We start from the raw sequence: 20886 nt of genomic DNA, 5'->3' as shown, positions 1-20886 counted from the left end.
TTCTTCGTTTTTTCTATAATAGTAGTTGCAGTGTGGAATAAAATTCTTTCATTTTTTTAAAAAAAGAGTCTCTTTGTTTCAGAGACATTAGCAATAAAAAAATCTGGCTCCCAGGGAGTCAATTCTTTTTAAAGTCCAAGTGAGTGTTAGATAGTTTTCTTCTGGCAGTTGGTACTTCTCTATGTATAATACTAACCATTAATAAGCATGCAAAAGCACTCAAAGGAAAGAAGAACATACCCCCACAACAGCTTGGAGCAAGTTTCTAATGATGCAACCTTGATCTTCTGATCTAACCTCCTGCATGAGTCAGTGTGTGAGAGTGCAGTGCAACAGAGTTTAGCTGTGTCACATTAAACCCTTCTATATGCTCTCCTGCTTACCAAGTCTGCCAGTAAACATACTTATGTATGCTTTGTTCAAGCAACTTATGCTTGAGGAGGAATGTTGATAGAAGATTGTGTAATAACATATCCGGGTGAAGTGTCACTGGATGATGTGCTGATAATAGAATATTTTCCATGAATATTTTCCTTAGACACTTTATTTCAACAGATTTACAAAGTCAACGCGTTTCGAGGTCAATTCAGGACCTCTTCATCAGGACAAAAACCTCTTCCCAGTTTGTCTTACTACTAAGATTTTGTAATGTGATACCGCTAAACTCCATTCTACACCCACAGAACTGTATCTTAAAATTGCTACTTACCTGTGCTTTCTAATCAAGCAGGAGGTTAAGGTACCTTCACACTAAACGATATCGCTAGCGATCCGTGACGTTGCAGCGTCCTGGCTAGCGATATCGTTCAGTGTGACACGCAGCAGCGATCAGGATCCTGCTGTGATGTCGCTGGTCGGGGCTAGAAGGCCAGAACTTTATTTGGTCGCTGGCTCTCCCGCTGACATCGCTGAATCGGCGTGTGTGACGCCGATTCAGCGATGTCTTCGCTGGTAACCAGGGTAAACATCGGGTTACTAAGTGCAGGGCCGCGCTTAGTAACCCGATGTTTACCCTGGTTACCATCGTAAAAGTTAAAAAAACAAACACTACATACTTACCTACCGCTGTCTGTCCCCGGCGCTCTGCTTCTCTGCTCTGGCTGTGAGCGCCGGGCAGCCGGAAAGCACAGCGGTGACGTCACCGCTCTGCTTTCCGGCCGCTGTGCTCACAGCCAGTACAGAGAAGCAGAGCGCCGGGGACAGACAGCGGAAGGTAAGTATGTAGTGTTTGTTTTTTTAACTTTTACGATGGTAACCAGGGTAAACATCGGGTTACTAAGCGCGGCCCTGCGCTTAGTAACCCGATGTTTACCCTGGTTATCGGCATTGTTGGTCGCTGGAGAGCTGTCTGTGTGACAGCTCTCCAGCGACCAAACAGCGACGCTGCAGCGATCAACATCGTTGTCGGTATCACTGCAGCGTCGCTGTGTGTGAAGGTACCCTTAGACCAGGCAATCAGGGCTGTCTGTCACTATACATCTCACATACTGAGAAATCTGCTTTGAGCTATTGTGGTGAATGTTCTCCTTTTGCGTGAGTGTTTCTGCCTACTTATGATTTGTCAGCATGATACAGTGGGAAAATACACACAATCAATGGAAACTGTCTTATAACACACACTTAAAAAAGTGAACTCATTTGATGAGAAATATTTTAATTGCTAATAGCTATGCAGCAGAAAGGCAAAATTACAATTACATTAATCATTATTTAAAATGTAAATATAACAATAGTAAAATATCCCCCAATTCCAATAAAGAATAACTTAACAATGAAGGGAAATGTCAAATATGTATTCTGTACAGATCGAATAGGTAACTATTATATAGCTCAATAATATACTATCAGAAAAAAAGACAACTATATAAATTATTGCTGTATATAGACTTTTATTATTGAAGTAGCACATTTAAAACGCTATTCTATTACTGTACACTTAGAAATAAACATTGGGTTTTGACAACCAATTCTCTAAACCAGGAATAAGTCAATAAGTGTTTTATAGCCTTAATGAGGAGCACTCTGCACTTATTTTTTCAAGTGAATATATTATGTTATATATATTATGATATTCTCCAAGAGACATTGAAAACACCACTCAGACTTCTCATGCATATTGAATGGTCAATGTATTCTCCCCTACTGCATACCAAACAATTTAGCAATCGGTAGATCCTATGTACACCTACATGTATAACATCATAGTCAATAAGTGTATTACTTTACCACTGTATTCTAACAATATTAAGTAACTTAGACTATAAGTGCAAAACTTCACAGCTGCATATTCACAGCAATAGAAAGTGCAGCCCTTTATAAAAATGCAGTTCAATTAGTCAATGTTTTCTGCAGAAGCATGTTTTTTTCTTTAGTCAAATTGCACTTTTACTACTGCCTATTACGAAGTCCCTTATCACCAAGTACTGTACTGTTGTTGATTTTTCCAATAGCCACTCATACCCTCCCCACCAATACTTGGACATTGCTTGAGTCATCATTGCATTTTATCTGAGATTTAACTTGTACATATACAGTGATGTCAGCAGTTATACTTATTAAGACACAATTATTTAAGGGAGCCTTTCACATGCAGAAGTGTTGATTACCAGATATAAGGGTAAAGGTACAGTCACACTCAGCAACTTTCCAACGATCATGACCAGCGATACGACCTGGCCGTGATCGTTGGAAAGTCCTTGTGTGGTCGCTGGAGAGCTGTCACACAGACAGCTCTCCAGCGACCAACAATGCCGAAGTCCCCGGGTAACCAGGGTAAACATCGGGTTACTAAGCGCAGGGCCACGCTTAGTAACCCGATGTTTACCCTGGTTACCATTGTAAATGTAAAAAAAAAACACCACATACTCACATTCCGATGTCTGTCACGTCCCTCGCCGTCAGCTTCCCGCACTGACTGTGAGCGCCGGCCGGCCGTAAAGCAGAGCACAGCGGTGACGTCACCGCTGTGCTTTACGGCCGGCGCTCACAGTCAGTGCACGGAAGCTGACGGCGAGGGACGTGACAGACACCGGAATGTATGTATGTGGTGTTTTTTTTTTACATTTACAATGGTAGCCAGGGTAAATATCGGGTTACTAAGCGCGGCCCTGCGCTTAGTAACCCGATATTTACCCTGGTTACCAGTGAACACATCACTGGATCGGCGTCACACACGCTGATTCAGCGATGTCAGCGGGGGATCCAGCGACAAAATAAAGTTCTGGCCTTCTAGCTCCGACCAGCTATGTCACAGCAGGATCTAGATCGCTGCTTTGTGTCAAACACAATGAGATCGCTATCCAGGACGCTGCAATGTCACGAATCGCTATCGTTATCGTTCAAAAGTTGCTGAGTGTGACGGTACCTTAAGGCTGACGTCACAGTACCATAGAATATGGACGAGTGCTATGAGAGAAAACATCGCATAGCACTCAGACCAGTGTTAATCTATGGTGAAGCTCACATCAACGTTTATTTTCTCAGGAGTATTCAGCGTGTGAGTGAAAATGCAGCATGTAAATTGCCCAAGTCTTGCCAATGCAAGTCTATGAGTGCGAGAAACAATCAGACACTACACGGACCATCAGTGTGACTTGCGAGAAATACGCACACATTTTCCTCATTTCAGCCCATTGAGCCATTAAATTCAATGGGGAAACTCAGTGAGAAATGTAAAGCCATACATGTATCATACGGATGTCATATGGGTACATGGGTGCGAGAAAATCGCATAATCGCATTGCAAATGCATTACACACGGAAGATACGGATAACACTCGTGTGACTCTCAGCAGGGAGACTCGGAACGATTTTTTATATGTTAAGTGTGACCCCGGCCTAATTTACAGATTTCAATCCTGTGTATTCAGCCTAAAGAGTGGCAGGTATAGGGAGAAAATAAGTTTATTTCCTCCTGTAGTCTCACTCTTCCAGTCATTGGGGAGAGACAAGGAGCTGTTACGTTCCCCGCTTGCTATATCATGATCGGGATTGTATTAATTTCCTGGAAATTTGACAACCTATTCTACACACACACACACAACACACACAAACTGCACACATTAGTTGCAGAGTAGACTATCTATAAAAGTGTCGGGGTGTGATTACAGCTGTTCTCACTCTATCATAAAGGCCCATTCACATTTAGCGACGCTGCAGCGATACCGACAACGATCCGGATCGCTGCAGCGTCGCTGTTTGGTCGCTGGAGAGCTGTCACACAGACCGCTCTCCAGCGACCAACGATGCCGGTAACCAGGGTAAACATCGGGTAACTAAGCGCAGGGCCGCGCTTAGTAACCCGATGTTTACCCTGGTTACCATGCTAAAAGTAAAAAAAAACAAACAGTACATACTTACCTACGGCCGTCTGTCCTCCAGCGCTGCGCTCTGCTTCTCTGCTCTCCTCCTGTACTGTCTGTGAGTCGGAAAGCTGAGCGGTGACGTCACCGCTCTGCTTTCTGGCTCACAGCCAGTGCAGGAGGAGTGCAGAGCACAGCGCTAGAGGACAGACAGCTGTAGGTAAGTATCTAGTGTTTGTTTTTTTTTACTTTTAGCATGGTAACCAGGGTAAACATCAGGTTACTAAGCGCGGCCCTGCGCTTAGTTACCCGATGTTTACCCTGGTTACCAGTGAAGACATCGCTGGATCGGTGTCACACACGCCGATCCAGCGATGTCAGCAGGGAGTCCAGCGACGAAATAAAGTTCTGGACTTTATTCAGCGACCAACGATCTCCCAGCAGGGGCCTGATCGTTGGTCGCTGTCACACATAACGATTTAATTAACGATATCGTTGCTACGTCACAAATAGCAACGATATCGTTAACAATATCGTTATGTGTGAAGGTACCTTAAGGTTTAATGGTAATGGCTCCTTAAACCTCCTCAATGACTGGAAGCGAGTTGCTGAAAGGAGAATATAACATAATTTTATCAGTTTAGCCACTATTCAAATAAGTTAAGTCAACAGAATTTAAAACCTTTTTACCAGTAGCCCTGTAGCTGCCATGTATCTGCAGGTATATAGCATTTCTGGACACTGTAGGTTCTCTATAACTTGCACAGAGATTAATTTTTATTGCCCTTTAATTACTATTTGTAACTAGATGTTTTGTGACTAAATTAAGTGTATGGACTTTACATATCTGATATTTGGGCACTATGTAGCTGGGTAAGAAAGCCTCTGTGAGGGCTAAAACATTGCACATTGACATGGGATTTATAGATCAAATATTCTTTATGCTTTTAAGATTGTTGCGCTGTTTTCCAATCTTTCTCTTTGAAGAGCTTCCAAGGATTTCATTCCATCCTTCACAGCTGCATATTCACAGCAATAGAAAGTGCAGCCCTTTATAAAAATGCAGTTCAATTAGTTAATGTTTTCTGCAGAAGCATGTTTTTTTCTTTAGTCAAAGTGCACTTTTACTACTGCCAACTAAGAAGTCCCTTATTACCAAGTACTGTACTGTTGTTGATTATTCCAACAGCCACTCATACCCTCCCCACCAATACTGTAGCTTACAGTATTTGCTTACAGCCTTTAACCCTTTAAAACCATACGTTTATTCAATTGCGATGAAGGCAATTTAAAACTATGGGGCAAGTATGTCTCTTGGTACACAAAGGGTTAATTATTGTTGGGAGAGTTCTTTATGTATTGAAATTTTGAATGAAATGAAATACCCAATTCACTTTCACGGGATAAGGAATATTAGGAATCTTAACAGAGACAGAGATTTAGATGTGCAAAATACACTTAAGTCTACATGTGTCCCTACATATATGTATGGGATTTTATTAACAACATATACCATGTGGACAAAATATTGGGACTGACATATTAGTAATTGAATTCAGGTTTTTTCAGTCCCATTGCCCTTTGTGAATATCAAGCATCTAGCCATACAGTTTGACTTTACAAACATTTGTGAAAGAATGGATCATTTTAAAGAGCACACCAAATTCAAGCATAATACTATCATGGGATTTCACTTTTGATAAGATCAAATTGTGAAATTTCTTCTGACATTGAGCTTAAAAGTCATGAATATTCTGCTGACTCAATAGCTTTGATCAGAATAAATACTGTGCCCCCACTAATTCTGACTCTTTTCAGACTGTTGTTATTTGGGGGAAAATTTGTGAATCCAATTCCTCTACTTCTTTTTATTTTTTCATTTTAGTGGATTTCAATATACTAACATAAAAATATTTAGAATTGAGAGTCCTCAGTGGTTGATACCTTTTAATGGCTAACTGAAAAGATGGTAACAAATTGCAAGCTTTCGAGACCAAGATATATATCTTTCCTAGAGTCCCAATGTGTGCCTAAAGGTAATGTTATAATCACCATTAATATTATGATTATTAATTATGAAGTCTTTAGATTTCCTAGCAATTCCTCTTGTCTCTGCCTACGTTTGGATGCCAGATTATTTAGTAGTTTAACATGAATATCATTGACAGTCGGTTACTTAGAATAATTTCAGTTTTCACATGGTGAAAAAGATGTGTTACCTGTTTGTTGTTGGTGTCAATATTAAATATGCAACATCTTTGTGGCTCAGAAAAGATTATTTTTACCCTTAGTTTTAGAGCATGAATGACATTCTTTGAATAGTTATTATTATTGGAAAATCTAAAGAGATTCTGAAAGTAAATATTTAATGGTCACTAGAGTAATTAAACTACTTTACACCAATAATGATAATTGTAAAGTAAGCATGTTATAAATGAATCCTAAAATATATTATGCTTATCATTGAACTAAGAACTAAAGTTTACCTGCAATTATTTTAAAAGAACAGTTAAGAGCTTTAGACAAGTGTAATTTATGTTTGTGCACTATCCACATTTAAAATGGAAAACATATTGACAGTAGACGGACCAATACAAGTAAATTGGGCAGTTTATATGAACGTTTTCACACTTAGACAGATAGTCTTCATGCGTGAAGAAGCCAACCATGGTGCTTGAAATGGCACCAGATATTTTATTTTGTCAATGATCCTCACAAATCAAATCACAGATTACAGATTATTCTAATTCGTGTGCAATCACCTGCAAATTTGAAGAAATTTTATTCAAAGTTGAACCTCCACAGATTGATTTGCTCTTCTCTAGCGGCGATGCTTTAATTTTAGTGTAAAATCTCAATATGTTTATGGAATCAACATTACCTACCACTTTAAGACATGAGCATGTGTTATGCCTGACAAAAGGACTGTTAAAGCCCTTGAATACATTGCTGTTTTATGTCACAAATAAAAGGTTTTAGTACAACCATGTAATTCTGCACCTAATGTCCAGGTTGTAAGCGTCAGCACCCCTAGACTCTTCATTCACTTTTACTACCCATTACCTGAATAGAATGGCTTCAACAAGAACAATAGATAATTGGCAATGGGAAACATTTGCGATCACTCCACTGGGAAAGGTTGCAGATGTTAAACTGGAAAAACAGTTTTATTATGTTCACATGCTACATCGTAATGAACATTAATAATATTATATTAGTGTTATTATTATTGCTTTTGTTATTATTTTTTTTATAATTTAAAGGAAATGTAGTATTAATTATATCTTGATTTATTTTAAAACAATACAAAATGCATGTTTAAGCATCCATAGAATCCTCTGGGGGCTGCCATTTGTATTTCCTGGCGTATAATTGTCTGACCACCACACTTACACACCACAAATAGGGCACTCCCAGGCCATAGAAGGCTGAGGTTGGTGCCTGACTGCATCTCATATATTGTAGTTGTCTTAGCTGTGAACCTGGGCTGTCCAGTTGACAAGTGTGGGGCCAAGCGCCATTGCTCTCAGCTACATATTCCCCATTTTAAAACTCACAGTGTTCAGTGGTGAGTAGCACCAGGAAATGCCGAGGAGCAGGAGTAAGCAGAGAATCAAAATGGCAAGCAGTGAGCACAGGTCAGGCAGCCAGACTTTATATTACTTATCCCAGGCTATTACATAGTAACATAGTAACATAGTAACATAGTAACATAGTTAGTAAGGCCGAAAAAAGACATTTGTCCATCCAGTTCAGCCTATATTCCATCATAATAAATACCCAGATCTACGTCCTTCTACAGAACCTAATAATTGTATGATACAATATTGTTCTGCTCCAGGAAGACATCCAGGCCTCTCTTGAACCCCTCGACTGAGTTCGCCATCACCACCTCCTCAGGCAAGCAATTCCAGATTCTCACTGCCCTAACAGTAAAGAATCCTCTTCTATGTTGGTGGAAAAACCTTCTCTCCTCCAGACGCAAAGAATGCCCCCTTGTGCCCGTCACCTTCCTTGGTATAAACAGATCCTCAGCGAGATATTTGTATTGTCCCCTTATATACTTATACATGGTTATTAGATCGCCCCTCAGTCGTCTTTTTTCTAGACTAAATAATCCTAATTTCGCTAATCTATCTGGGTATTGTAGTTCTCCCATCCCCTTTATTAATTTTGTTGCCCTCCTTTGTACTCTCTCTAGTTCCATTATATCCTTCCTGAGCACCGGTGCCCAAAACTGGACACAGTACTCCATGTGCGGTCTAACTAGGGATTTGTACAGAGGCAGTATAATGCTCTCATCATGTGTATCCAGACCTCTTTTAATGCACCCCATGATCCTGTTTGCCTTGGCAGCTGCTGCCTGGCACTGGCTGCTCCAGGTAAGTTTATCATTAACTAGGATCCCCAAGTCCTTCTCCCTGTCAGATTTACCCAGTGGTTTCCCGTTCAGTGTGTAATGGTGATATTGATTCCCTCTTCCCATGTGTATAACCTTACATTTATCATTGTTAAACCTCATCTGCCACCTTTCAGCCCAAGTTTCCAACTTATCCAGATCCATCTGTAGCAGAATACTATCTTCTCTTGTATTAACTGCTTTACATAGTTTTGTATCATCTGCAAATATCGATATTTTACTGTGTAAACCTGTATTGACCTTTTCTGAATGCTTGAAGAAGGTGTCTCCAGCGGACTGCTCTGAGTGATGTGAAATAATTAGTAGCTTGATATTAGTGGTAAAATTTCAGGCTGCTGACATGTTCTCACAGTTGCTGTCACTGCAGTGTTTAGAGCCCAGCTTAGAATAAGCTCTGTTTAGTCAGAGTAAAGACTCATTTAGACATCCCTGCATCACAGAAATCTGAATGAGACTTTTCACTGACTAAGCAGAGCCCATCTTGTGTGATTCAGCCATTTATCTAAGCCATCCATATGTGATGTAGTTTGCTGAGCTGTGTATCACACAGTTTGCTGAGGTTTGAATCTAATCTAATCGTGTAATGCATTCCGCTGAGCCGTATATATAATACTTCTTCCTAATCTGTGCACACAAGGGCTGGTGCAAAATTGTGCATACAGAGAGGATAGGAAGCCAAATCTTGGCGATACGCATGGAGCCTTCTCTGTCCTTCACAGGGATTTTTTTATTTATTGAATTCTCTTTATTTATTTCTGACATGGCATTTATGTGATTTACATCCTCCATTTACTTTTTTATTCTTTTTTTTGGCATTTTTCTTGTGAAATTTGATGCTATGTTGTTTCTCATACACACAGTATTTCTTGACTTTTTTAGTATATTTCTTTTTCTTCGTCACATGGGTTTTCCAATATATTTTCATATATTCCCTATCAGGGGAGTATATTGCTTTATTTTTTAAACTTATTCTCTCTTATCCTTTATGGCACATTGTCTTGTGCAGATTTTAATTGGTTTTAACGTGTATGCAATTGGTGTTTTGCTAATATACAGTAAGTATTTTATATGATTTAACAAAAAGTATTGATTTTATTTTTATTGGGATGTGTCATTCTTCAGCAATTCTTTTTTTTCTTGAAGAGCTCAAGAAGGTAAACATAGTAGTAAAAAATGTTTATTTTCTCTCTGGAAATTCTGCATTCATCTGATAGCCAGCATGCTGCTCCCACAGCTTCATGATCTTGTGCATGCTGGTTACACTGCACTGACATTTTATAGTGTTAAGGTACCGTCACATTTAGCGACGCTGCAGCGATCTTGACAACGATGCCGATCGCTGCAGCGTCGCTGTGTGGTCGCTGGAGAGCTGTCACACAGACAGCTCTCCAGCGACCAACTATGCGAAGTCCCCTGGTAACCAGGGTAAACATCGGGTTACTAAGCGCAGGGCCGCGCTTAGTAACCCGATGTTTACCCTGGTTACCAGTGCTAAGTTAAAAAACAAACAAACACTACATACTTACATTCCGGTGTCTGTCCCCCGGGGCTGTGCTTTCCTGCACTGACTGTGAGCGCCGGCTGGCCGTAAAGCACAGCGGTGACGTCACCACTGTAATCTGCTTTACGGCTGGCCGGCGCTGACAGTGCACGCGACAGACACCGGAATGTAAGTATGTAGTGTTTGTTTTTTTTACATTTACACTGGTAACCAGGGTAAACATCGGGTTACTAAGCGCGGCCCTGCGCTTAGTAACCCGATGTTTACCCTGGTTACCAATGAAGACATCGCTGAATCGGCATCACACATGCTGATTCAGCGATGTCTGCGGGAGATCCAGCGATGAAATAAAGTTCTGGACTTTCTGCTCCGACCAACGATGTCACAGCAGGATCCAGATCGCTGCTGCGTGTCAAACACAACGATATCGCTATCCAGGACGCTGCAACGTCACGGATCGCTAGCGATATCGTTATGAAGTTGGTCAGTGTGAAGGTACCTTTAGTGAAGGGTAATGTGTTAACTGCTAAAACAAATTGTTAGGACTGGCGGAACGCACCAAGTATAAGATGGAATAGAACAAGGTGCGTTCGCAGTCCGAGGTCCACCGTGCAGGAGAAACCCTGCTGCTAGTAAATAGCAGACTATATGGCGGTACACTAAAGTATATACACGTGGGTTCAACCTCACCCAGCGTGAAGGGAGCAATCCTGTTGAGTCACAGGACCGCGGTACCGCACCTAAAGCACGAGCAAGTAGTCAGCGTACTTAACCCCAACTGGGATTGAAGTCCGATTAGACCCTTGCTGGCACTACACCGCAACTGGGTGTGTAAGGAAACTAAATGGAAATATATAATGCACAGGAGTGCGAGCAATGTCGCACTGACGGACGCCACCAACCACTGAGGCTTGGGTATGGAAAGCGCAAGGCAAGCGCACGGCGCCGTACAGGCGGACACAGCAAGAGGACGCTGTAATGTGTGTATCGTGCAGATGGTTAGTCGGGCGCTAGATAGCTACCAACATCCGCAAGCAGACAACAACTCTAGGGAGGGATATTTAGGAGCTTTCATCCATCGACATACATCCATCTACACACACACATATATCATTATAGAACAATACTAGCGCATGGCCGTGCGGTCATGCGCAGTTTATATAGTTGCAGCACAGGAAGTGGCCACAGAACTTTTGCCCTTCCAAGACCTGTCAAGAGGACCAATGGAATGTGCCGCAGAGCCTGAGCACATGACCCTCGATCTCCAACGGGAGATCTTACCCTGGGCATGCTCAGTATGTGCAGACAAGGACTTAGTCCCAGAGAAGTCCGCTCGCTGCTGACCAGTACTGGCTTTAATGGCAGAGACTGGAGAAACAGCAGTAACTCTCAGAACAGAGTGAGAATGAGCAAGATGCTGGGACCGACGTCTTTGCTGAGCAGTCTCCACTGCGGCTGGATAAGAATGGGAGACCGCAGCAGATACGGATCGAGATTCCCCCTGTGCAGCAGAGGAAACTCGACTCCTAACACAAATAAAGTAGATGAGCAGTCTAGAAGTAGTTAAAAGTGAAAATTACATAGGGTAAACTTTTTCCCCACTCTCCTTTGAGAGTCATGATAGCAATATCTGATAGTTTTAGAAATACACTAAATCTCTACAAAGATTTAACCCATATTGCTTAAAAAAATTACTGTAAAGAGATTTCAAATGTATTACTTATGTTTTTTGTTAATAATGAAGGGTCTGCCTCACTGCTTATTGTGTGTGAAGTGATGAAAGCCAACATAATAGGCTTAATAATCAAGTAAGTGGCTGCAATTAGAACATCCTCTTAGAATTTGAAAAAAGTCCTTGCTGGTGAATCTCAAAGAGCAGAGATCCAGTTCTATCAGAATCACACAGTTTCAAAACGAGATTGCAAAACTCTGAGAGCAACTAAAATATCACCTAACCACAACAGCTGCTAAATTTTTTTTCCAAAAGCAGATATGTGAAAAAGAAGAGGTGGTGGGTCATCTCTTAGCACAATACTTCTCCTTTAGTCCAGAAAACTATGACTCAGCTATATTACATGCAATACGATGTTTGAGAGATTGCAGTTTTATGTGAACAAGTCATCCTAATTATAATTAATTTGTTTTTTATGCAAAAAAAGACATAAATTGGCTTTAGGAATTTGTGAGAAAAAAAGAATTGGTTTCTATTTAATGACTTGGTAGTCCACACACGACACCTTTAAGAGAGCTATAACACTTAACTTTCTGTGATGGCCAGGTAGATTGCCCTTTGCTAGCTATAAGATGACTGCTATGGAGACTGAATTGCTTTTTAGTCTCTGGAGATGCTAGCTCCTGTAAATCACCCCCCGGCTGCTAACTCGATAGTGTCAATGTTATTACAATTGCTGCAGGACTAATCAATGCCCTGTGTTATTTTACTTGTCTTTAATTCTTAACGTACGTCATGCCATGATAGTCTTTACTGTCAAATGCTACAATATGCATGCATATGACTTTACCTTTAGTTTATATTACATTATATCTCCAATTTTTTGTTTATCAAAAAGTAATTTGAAATCAGCAGCTTTCATATAAATTGGATTTTTAAGTTGTATAACTTGAACCTCCTTAATTTACAGAAGGAATGTACAAATCCATACATGTAGATATTGAATACAAGACAAAGTACATAAACATGCAGTAAACAAACAATATAGATGATGTAAGTTATAGAAATGTTAGTACCCATATGTGACTAAATAAAAGAATGAGGCTATAATTAATAATTAACATTTGCAAAATTTATTCTAAAAGTGGGAGCCTTTTTCTAATCATAGACTTAATAACATGCACTCATAACAATTGAATCTAAATTGCCACCAATAACACAATCAGCCATGTATTTCATCTAGCAGTATCAGGTACAATTTCTATCATGTAATATATGGCTTCCATTAAGTTTATGCCCCAAATGATTGCCATAGATATTGTTGCAATAATTAATAAAGAAAATGGGTGCTGTTGATTGACCACAGCCCCCGAAGAAGCATAGTGCGAAACGCGCGTTGGGGTTCCCACTTTCCCACGTTCCTTACAGGTCAGTCAGTTTGTACTATATTAGTACCGGGTATCTATTTATATGTGTTCTATATTGGCATAGTGCTCTCTGAGTATAATTATATGATTTCTATTTTGGCATCAGGCACCTTAGTGTAAGGCGTTCCTCTGTAGTACCAGTATTAATATATGTATGTGTATCCTATATTGACATAGACATAGAGATCGTTAAAGCATACATATACGCCTTTAGCACCTTCTTGAACTGTAGCACTACGTACTTTATCAGTAATTATTTATTTTGTTTATTCAAAAAATATTTTTTTTAGAATATATCTACTATATAAAGCTGAATGTGTGTGTGTGTATGTGTGTGTGTGTATGTGTGTATGTCCGGGATTGGCATCTGCACCGTCGCAGCTACAGCCACAAAATTTTGCACAGTCACACGTCTGGACCCCGAGAGCGTCATAGGCTATGTTGTGATGCGAAATTTTAACCCCGCGCGTTCCAATTCACCAAACAATTTTGCCCCTATCTACATAATGGGGAAAAAAGTGAAAGGAAAAGTGTTGGAGGCGTCGCAGCTACAGAAACAAAATTTTGCACAGTCACACGTCTGGACCCCGAGAGCGTCATAGGCTACGTTGTGTGGTGAAATTTTAACCCCGCGCTTTCCAATTCACCAAACAATTTTGCCCCTATCTACATAATGGGGAAAAAAGTGAAAGGAAAAGTGTTTGAGGCGTCGCAGGTACAGAAACAAAATTTTGCACAGTCACACATCTGGACCCTGAGAGCGTCATAGAATATGTTGTGAGGTGAAATTTTAACCCCGCGCTTTCCAAGTCACCAAACAATTTTGCCCCTATCTACATAATGGGGAAAAGTGAAAGGAAAAGTGTTGGAGGCAAATTGACAGCTGCCAGATGTGAACAAGGGGGACTTAAAGAATGAGAGCGATGGCACCAAAGAGTATATACCGATCAGTTGCTAAGGTGGGGCCCCGACATGGGATACTCACCACACACGGGGATATGAACACACACACAAAATGCGCCACACACTACCACATGCTTGAACACATAGACCACCCTCAGCACACATTTCACCACACATACACCAACCTCGCCAAATAAAAGTCGAAACACAAAAGTCGCCGCTCAAAACTCGCCACGCGCAAAACTCGCCACATGCAAAAACTAGGCTCACGCAAAACTCGCCACAAGTGCAAAACTCACCTCATGGAAAACTCACCACATGCAAAACTTGCACACGCGGAAAAATTGCCACATGCACAAAATTTGCAACACATGCAAAAGTTGCCTCACACAAAACTTGCACATACTCAAAAGGCACCAGATATAAAACTCACCACGCGCAAAACTCGCCATGCGCAAAACTTGCTGCACACAACTTGCTACACTAACCTGTCACATGCAACTCGACACACAAAAAGTTGCTACACGCATGTTGCCACACAAAACTCAGCTCACAAAAGTCGCTACATGCATGTCGCCACACACAACTCAACACACACAACTTGACAAACGAAACTCACCCTAAAACACACACAAGTCTGGTATTAGCCTTCAAAAATAAAAATCTGATTAATAAGCAGACAAACTACAAGAGCAACAAATGTACCATATAGGAAATACGGCAGCTGTCAGTCACATGACCTGTCTATTATGTGTATGTGTGAGCTAATATATACTGCCAGGGGGAGGGCTTCCTGTTGGCTGGGGATTTATCAGGCTGCCAATTTATCTTACAAATACTGAGGTAAAAATACTGAGCAAATAACGTGTTAACGAGGTCTAATACAGGAGATCACACAGGTATATACTATATACAGGGGAGATGACACACAGATATATACTATATACAGGAGAGATGACACACAGGTATATACTATATAGAGGAGGAGATGACATACAGGCACATACTATATACAGGAGCAGATTACCTACAGGTATATACTATATACAGGAGGAGATAACATACAGGTATATGCTATATATAGAAGATGACATACAGGTATATACTATATACAGGAGATGACACACATATATATACTATATGCAGGGGAGATGACACACAGGTTTATACTATATACAGGAGGAGATGACATACAGGTATATACTATATATAGAAGGAGATGACATACAGGTATATACTATATATAGGAGGAGATGACATACAGGTATATACTATATATAGGAGGAGATGACATTCAGGTATATACTATATACAGGGGAGATGACACACAGCAGGTATATACTATATACAGGGGAGATGACATACAGGTATATACTATATACAGGAGATGACATACAGGTGTATACTATATATAAGGGAGATGACAAACATGTATATACTGAGGTGAAAATGAGAGGTGTGAGGTGAAAATGAAAAGGTGTAAGTGCAAAATGAGAGGAGTGAGGGAAAATAGTGGAGTGATCAGAAAATGACAGATGTGAGGTTGAAATGACAAGTGTTAGGGGGAATGAGAGGAGTGAGGGAGAAAATGAGAGGTGTGAGGGAGAAAATGAGAGATGTGATTGGGAAAATGAGAGGCGTGATGGGAAAATAAGAGAAGTGAGGTGCTATAACTAACCACAGATATTTACTATGCCCAGGCAACGCCGGGCTCTTCAGCTAGTATATATATATATATATATATATATATATATATATATATATGACATAGGTATTTACCAATATATAATTTGTGTTTGCACTGACACTTTACTGCAAATGATCGTTATTACTGCTACTTATTTGAGAATTTTCTCTGTCACTTATGATTAGTTAATCTAGCTTGTTTTTCTTTATATTATGGTATTGAGACCATTTATTAGAGTCTGATTATATTACAAACAAATCGATATTATGAAGCATGTTCTTAATATAGTATCCATTTAGTATTGTACCTGGTCTGTAGTGGGCTGCTTGGTGCACTTTAACTGACCATTATTTCTGTCTGTAGTTTATTCCTGGATAGGACGTGGCACTAATGTTGTTGGTCCCTCTTTTAAAACTGTCTCTTATTGCATTATGTTGATTGATGAAATTAATATTGTACTAATAGAAAACTGATATAGTTTTTACCTTGCTCGGTTGTCCTTTTTTTTTTGTTTTTTCATGAAAATTATATGGCAGAGCTTACTTGATGTATGCCCCTTCTTTGGTTTATTAATTACATGCACTCATAACAATTGAATCTAAATTGCCACCAATAACACAATCAGCCATTTATTTCATCTAACAGTATCAGGTACAATTTCTTTCATGTAATATATGGCTTCCAAAAAGTTTATGCCTCAAACTATTGCCATACATATTGTTGCAACCATTTATAAAGAAAATGGGTGCTGTTGATGGCAGATTTCCAAAAGAGAATCGATGAATAATAAAGTTTCCACTAGGAAGCTGATATGATGTAAACTACCACTCCCATGAGGGACCTAGTGCTCTGACTACACCTATTATCACTTATTCACTGAATAATTAATAACTTTCAAAGTTGGTAATAACTCTTAAGCATAAAAAATATTAAACAATGTTTAATTTTTTTATAGCATATTCTCTTTAGGTATTTCAACATGATTCTGGAATAACTAAACATAAAATATTGTCAGTGAATTGTTATGAGGTTAAAAGTAGTTGAGTAAATGATTATTGTTATTATTATTATTATTATTCAGACACTCATAGAAAAATGTATTTTGAGTGACTATATATATTCACTGAAATGAGGTATACAGTTTCCAGCAAGCAGAAGTATTAAAACAAAAAACTTTTTCTTTTGTGGCCATCATCTTCAGCCCGCAATCTTCAATAACTCTAAAGTTTTGTAGGCCGTGCAACATTACGATGTTGTAAAAAGATGCACATCATGATGTTATGGGGCTTAGTAAATGCTTAGGGCATCCAGAATGCTGGCCATAGAAGTGGCTGCAAGAAAAAAAACAGACTAAATTTCATACTAGGAATCTAGGACAGCAGAATCTTTTTACTCAACTCTATCAGAAAACCGTGTCAGCCCAAACGTATCTGTGCCTTTCATGTTTTTCCATTTTTCTTGCACAGCTGTGAAAAATAAGCCAATGTGTGAATACTTAATGTAAAATCCATATTTATTTTGAATGAAAATGTCGGCCTATTACACTGCTCACATGTTTCTTATGCAGTTCTGCTTTAGCTGCTTTGTCATGATTAGGTAGTGCCCCGTAGCACTGCAGGTAGTTTAGAAGCGGCTGTGATTTTTGAATGTTGTCTTCAGTTAGATTCTACTTTCTGACTCAGGACGCTTGGGTAGTCTGTCCCAGGATTCTGATAACGTCATCATGTTGCCTGTGGCAATAACAGGATACAAATTGATCTTAAATAATTTTTATATTTGTAGGATTACTTAACAACCCACAAATATGGCAATGCTGCAAGGAAGGATCTGTGGAACACCCTCTCAAAGGTAAATAAAGCACATTTGGGGCCAAAATGGCCAAACATTTCCACATGGGTATCCAAACTTGACTATGGAACAGTAGAAGAAGGTGGCTTGGTCTGATCAAATATATTTATTTTACATCCTTTAAATGTAGTTTGTGCCACCTACTTATGTGCACTGCTTTATGGCAAAACTATTGCCTATTGTCAGAGGCTTGTTCAGCAGCTTAATGCATCATACACAACACAAAACATGTTCAGAAATGGTTTAAGGCACATGACAAAAAATTTATTGTGATGATTTGGTCTACACTTTGCTGACACGGTTTTATCATTATAGGTGATCATTATATACCACATCGCAGAAAAATATTACAATGCAAACAGCTGTAACAGGACCCTTACATCAAAACCTTTAAACGTGTCAAGATAGGTTTTAAATTACTTTTTCTGCATCAGGTTATCTTGCTGCAGAGTCTTTTGATAGTGAACATAACAAATTGATGGATAGTCTGTAAATTAAAAAAGCAAAACAAATGAAAGTTTCTAAATACTTATAGATTTTGCTGCTCTTGAAAATTTATTTTATCTTTAAGGTGCTGAAAAATGAAGGTAAATCTGTAAATATTCAAGAAGTGATGGATCAATGGACTCTACAAATGGGATATCCTGTCATAACAATAATAAGAAATGACACTGTGGATGATGGCATAACAGTTACTCAGGAACACTTCTTATATAACGTAGATGCAAATATCCGTGATCTAGAGCAAAGGAATAATAGGTACAGTTACTTTAATATTTCTGACAATTTTTTTTTATTACTGATTGTTTATATAACATCCATTGCCAAATACATCAACATGCATTGCATTTTCCCTATATATTTCTAATTTATAGTATGATATTTATTCTGGTTTTACCTTAACCCCTTAGTGACGGAGACAATTTGGTACTTAATGATTAAGCCAATTTTTACAATTCTGACCAGTGTCACTTTATGAGGTTATAGCTCTGGAACGCTTCAACGGATCCCACTGATTCTGAGTTTGTTTTTTTTGGACATATTGTACTTCATGTTAGTGGTAAAATTTCTTTGATAAGACTTGAGTTTATGAAAAAACAGATATTTGGCAAAAATTTTGGACATTTTGCAATTTTCAAACTTTTCATTTTTGTGCCCTTAAATCAGTCATATCGCACAAAATCGCAATTAATATTTCCCATATCTTTACATTACATCAGCACCATTTTTGAAACATTACTCTTTTTGTTAGGACGTTATAAGGGTTAAAACTTGACCAGCGATTTCTCATTTTTCCAACAAAATTTACAAAACCATTTTTTTAGTGACCACCTCTCATTTGAAGTCAGTTTGGGGGGTCAATACAATCAAAACCACATTCAGGAAGTTTATTACGACTTCAGATGCTTCACGAGAACTAAAGCAATGTGGGAGGAAAAAATGACCATTTTACTTTTCTCACAAAAAATTGACTTTGGAACTAAACTTTTTTATTTTCACAAGAGTATCAGGAGAAAATGGACCGTAAAATTTGTTGTATAAATTCCGCTAAGTATGCCGATAGTCTGTATGTGGTGAAAGCCACTTTTTTAGTGCATGGCAGGGGTCAGAATTGATGGAGCACCGTTTGACTTTTTGAACGCAAAATTGGCTGGAATCAAGGGCAGGTGCCATGTCACATTTGGAGACCCACTGATGTACTTAAACAGTGGAAACCCCCAAATTCTAAATGCAATTCTAACATAGCCCTGTTCCCAACCTTAACCTCAACATATGCCTAACTCTAATCCCAACCCTAATCCTAAACCCCACACCATAACCCTAAACCCAACATAACAATAACCCAAACACAACTCTGACCCCAACCGTAGCCCCAACCCTAACCCTAGCCTAACCCTAGACCAAACCTTAACCCTAGACCAACCCTAAACCTTGCTCTAACCCCAACCCTAACCCTAGCCCTAACCCTACCCTAGCCCAATCCTAACCTGAGCTCTAGAGCTAGCCCCAACCCTAACCCCAGCTCTGAACCCAGCTCTAACCCTAGCTCTAATCCCAACTTTAGCCACAACCCTAATGGAAAAATGGAAATATATACATTATTTTATTTTATTATTTTTACCTAACTTAGGTGGGTGATGAATGGGAGTTTGATTTACTATTTTTTTTTATTTTGATTAAAGTGATAGGGTCTATAACAGTGATCAAAATGAACCACTAGGAGAAATCTCCTATTGATGCAGGGTGCCAGCCAGCAGATTTCAGCCGGTGCACTGTGCATGTGCCTGCCATTTTCTTCCAGGAAAAAAATGCCGAGGGCCGGGGGACAGAACCGGGGGGCTCAGGGGACCCCATTTCATTCTCTTCTCTGATGTGCTAGATCATATCAGAGGAGAGAGAAATAAATAGGAAATCAGACAGTTTTTTGTGTTCGCTGCTATTCCGTGAACAATGGTGATTGCAACACTGCGGTTGGTAAAAACCGACCCAAATCAAGTTCTCTGGGGTCTCAGCTACCCACGGTAGCCGGGTCCCAGGAGATTTTCCAATGCTGGGGGGCGCTATAACCTTATTTCTCAGTGCCGTTAAAATGCGGCGCTAAGGCATAAGAAACTTAACTGCCGCCATTAACCCCTTAAGCCCCGAGGGTGGTTTGCACGTTAATGACCTGGCCAATTTTTACAATTCTGACCACTGTCCTTTTATGAGGTTATAACTCTGGAACGCTTCAACGGATCTTGGCGATTCTGACATTGTTTTCTCGGACGTATTGTACTTCATGATAGTGGTAAAATTTATTCAATATAACTTGCATTTATTTGTGAAAAAAACGGAAATTTGGCGAAAATTTTGAAAATTTTGCAATTTTCCAACTTTAAATTTTTATACCCTTAAATCACAGAGATATGTTGTTAGGGCTAGCGGAACGCACCAAATAATAAGACTGATAGTGTATGGTGCATTCGCAGCCCGGGGTCCACCGTGCAGAGATGGAACCTGCTGCTAAGTAACGACGGACTATATGGCGGTACTCATAAGAATACTCACGTGGGTTAAACCTCACCCAACATGAAGGAAGCGATCCTGTTGCGTCACAGAATCGCTGTACCGCACATAGAAGGCGAGC

General features: G+C 39.6%; 1 protein-coding gene across 1 annotated transcript in view; it reads left to right on the top strand.

The window, feature by feature from the left end:
- The window catches only part of TRHDE (thyrotropin releasing hormone degrading enzyme), a 1712820-nt gene that overhangs the window by 1296394 nt on the left and 395540 nt on the right, over positions 1–20886 (top strand). The window contains exons 8-9 of the mRNA XM_069764587.1: positions 17694–17759; positions 18331–18518. Of these exons, the coding sequence (XP_069620688.1) occupies positions 17694–17759; positions 18331–18518 (254 nt within the window). The remainder of the gene's footprint in view (positions 1–17693; positions 17760–18330; positions 18519–20886) is intronic.

The sequence above is a fragment of the Ranitomeya imitator genome, chromosome 4 (assembly GCF_032444005.1).
Source record: "Ranitomeya imitator isolate aRanImi1 chromosome 4, aRanImi1.pri, whole genome shotgun sequence".
Classification (NCBI taxonomy): Eukaryota; Metazoa; Chordata; class Amphibia; order Anura; family Dendrobatidae; genus Ranitomeya; species Ranitomeya imitator.
This window is presented reverse-complemented; position numbering and strand designations above follow the sequence as displayed.